Genomic DNA, 2,640 nt, shown 5'->3' on the forward strand with positions numbered 1-2,640 from the left:
GCCGGGGGGGGGGGGGGAGGGGGGGGGGGACCTGAGGCTGGAGGGGGCTCGCTGGGGCCCGTGTCCGCAGCAGGGAACAGGGCCCTGGGAGCACTAGCTAAAGTTTGGGGTGGGTAGGAGCTCAGGCTGGTCATCCTTGGCCGTGGGGGTGGGCTTCTCTCCTGGAGCCCCTGTTTTCTGGGGAAACAGGAAGGGAGGTCATCAGCTGAGGGTGAGGGGCTCGGGCTGGGGGTTTGAGGACTGAGGGCCAGGTGCTAATGGTCATTAGGAGAGCGGGAAAGGAATGGCCTGGGGGAAAGGGGCAGGATGGCCAGGCAGAGCCAGGGCCCCCGGGAGGCTCGAAGTGTCCTCAGTGAGTGCGACCGGGTGACGTTCCCCGGCCGCGCTCAGCTGTACGAGCCTGCCCGGCGTGTCTGACCCAGGTGAGAGTCTCAAGGGCACCGAGGGCATCGGCGCCAGGGGCTGTCAGCCATGGACGCCGGGCTGAACGAGGAGGGAACGAAGTCACAGGAGCGCCAGGCCAGTAGAAAGTGTGCGGTCAGTGGATGGGAGGCCCGGGGCGGGGCGCGGCCGGAGAAACCCCTGGAATCAGGGAGCTGGAGAGAGGGTGGAAGAGGCGGGTCCGAACGGACACCTGAAGATGACACCAGGGAGGCTGGCGTTCTTGGGAATGACAAGGTGGGGGCCGAGCTTCCCAACGTGGGGGCCTCTGGACCCGCAGCGTCGGCACTGCCTAGTACCTTGGCAGGAATGCAGATTCTCAGGCCCCACCCCAGACCTACTGAACCAGAAACCCCAGGGCAGGCCCACAGTCTGGGGCCGGGAAAGCCCCCCAGGGGTCCTGATGCCCGTTGGAGTTCGAGGATCACAGGTAGGCTGTGACCAGCAGGTGACAATTGGCACTAGGTCTTTGGAGAGGAGGGGGAATCGCTGAGAAGCCAGGAAGAAGGAAGTTCTGAAGCCTGTGAGGGTGGGCGGGGCCGCCCCAGGGCCTGCAGACGACCACCCCGGGGCGGGGGGTGCTGGCCGGGGCCATGGTCAGGGTCAGCGGGAGCGTCCAAGCCGGTAGGCACGGGGGAGGGGCAGCCGCCTGGCTCAGGAAAGGGGGCCCTGGGTCAACAGTGTGGGAGGGAGGACAGCCCTGCGGGAGAGGGGACAGCCAGGGTCAAGGCGGGGGAGGGGACCAAGGCTGGCAGGGGATGTGGTCGCCCTTGCAAGGCACGGCCCTGTCCTTCACTCCTGCAATTCAGCCCAACTGTCTGGCACGGAAGGCCGGCCATCTGTCCTGAAAGCAGCATTTTTATCTGATTTTCAATGTCTGTAGAATATGAAGACCGAAAAAGGGCAAAGGGGAAAAAAGCGTAGACCAGGCCTCACTGCTCACAGATCCGCCCCGCCCCCTCCCGCACCCCTGTATGCCCTGGGGTGGGCTTCCCTCCTCTGCATGGAGACGGTTTAGAAAATTGAGGTCAGGCCAAAAGTAGGTAGGCTGTGTGTCTCTTAGTCCCGGGCAAGCAGGTCCCCATGTTACTCTCTATTTTTTTTTTTTCAAACTTATTGATTTTGAGAGAGGGAGAGAGAGAGAATCCCAAGCAGGCCCCGTACTGTCAGCTCCGAGCCCGACTCTGGGCTCAAACCCACAAACCCTGAGATCACGACTAGAGCTGAAATCAAGAGTCCGACGCTTGACCAGCTGAGCCCCCCAGGCTCCTGCATTTCTTGAACAAAGCACCTTGTGTCATGACTCAGGGCAGCTGTGAGTAGCCTCATTTTACAGGCGAGGAAACTGAGGCTCAGACAGGCAAAACGACTTGCCCCGTAGGCGGCAGAACCGGGCACCAGCTTCCTCGCAGTCCTGGGGCGGAACCTCTGCCAGCTGTCTGCACCCAGTGGCTGGCAGACCCAGGTCTCGGGGCCGGGAGACCGCTGGGCACTCTACCCCTGCTCATGGGGTGAACGGAAGCCCCGCCCTAAGTCCCACGGAAGGGAAGGAGGCGTGTTCAGACCCGGCCCCACTGCTTTAGCCTCCTTTTGCGGGTAGGAGAAGGCTGAGCTGAGAAAGTAATTCAGACTCGGATGGCAGGACTGCCCATGTTTCTGGGAGTGACCCCTCCCCCTGCACTGACCCGGTTTCCTCTTCTAGGGCCCAGTGGGTTTTACAGAGGGGGCTGGAAGCCGATGAGGAATGAGCTGAGATGCAGAAATTCCCCCCAGGATCCTGAACCCACCGGCCTTGGGGGGGGCTGCCGCTTCAGGGTGTTCTAGAAGCGCCCAGGTGGTCCAGGCGCTCCGCAGCGCGCCCTGCTGGTGGTGTCCGGGGTGGGAGGGCCCGGCCCGCGGCAGGTGGCGCTGGTCTCCTCTGATGTCCAGCATGCTGTCGCTCACCTGCCTGCCCCCTCTCTGAGCCTCAGTTTCCCCACCTGTAAGCCGAGAGGCCGATCCCCCTGGACGGTGCCCTGGATCCGGGGGCGGTGGTGCTGAGTCGCCTGTCCTCCCTCCAGCGGCTTCAGGAAGAAGAGCGGCAGCGAGACATGGAGTGGGACCGGCAGAGGGTGCAGACGGCTCGCTCCACGCTGCTCACGGAGCGCCAGCGCCAGCGCGGGCAGCGGGACCTCCGCCGGGCGCTGGACTGCGCCAACC

The 2,640-nt window shown here is 63.9% G+C and overlaps 1 protein-coding gene across 1 annotated transcript in view; it reads left to right on the forward strand.

The window, feature by feature from the left end:
- RIBC2 (RIB43A domain with coiled-coils 2) overlaps nt 1-2,640 on the forward strand; it is a 16,533-nt gene that overhangs the window by 12,441 nt on the left and 1,452 nt on the right. Inside the window, exons 6-7 of the mRNA XM_077757897.1 lie at nt 428-519; nt 2,502-2,638. Of these exons, the coding sequence (XP_077614023.1) occupies nt 428-519; nt 2,502-2,638 (229 nt within the window). The remainder of the gene's footprint in view (nt 1-427; nt 520-2,501; nt 2,639-2,640) is intronic.

This window comes from Crocuta crocuta, unplaced genomic scaffold, assembly GCF_008692635.1.
Source record: "Crocuta crocuta isolate KB4526 unplaced genomic scaffold, BGI_CrCroc_1.0 scaffold143, whole genome shotgun sequence".
Lineage (NCBI taxonomy): Eukaryota > Metazoa > Chordata > Mammalia > Carnivora > Hyaenidae > Crocuta > Crocuta crocuta.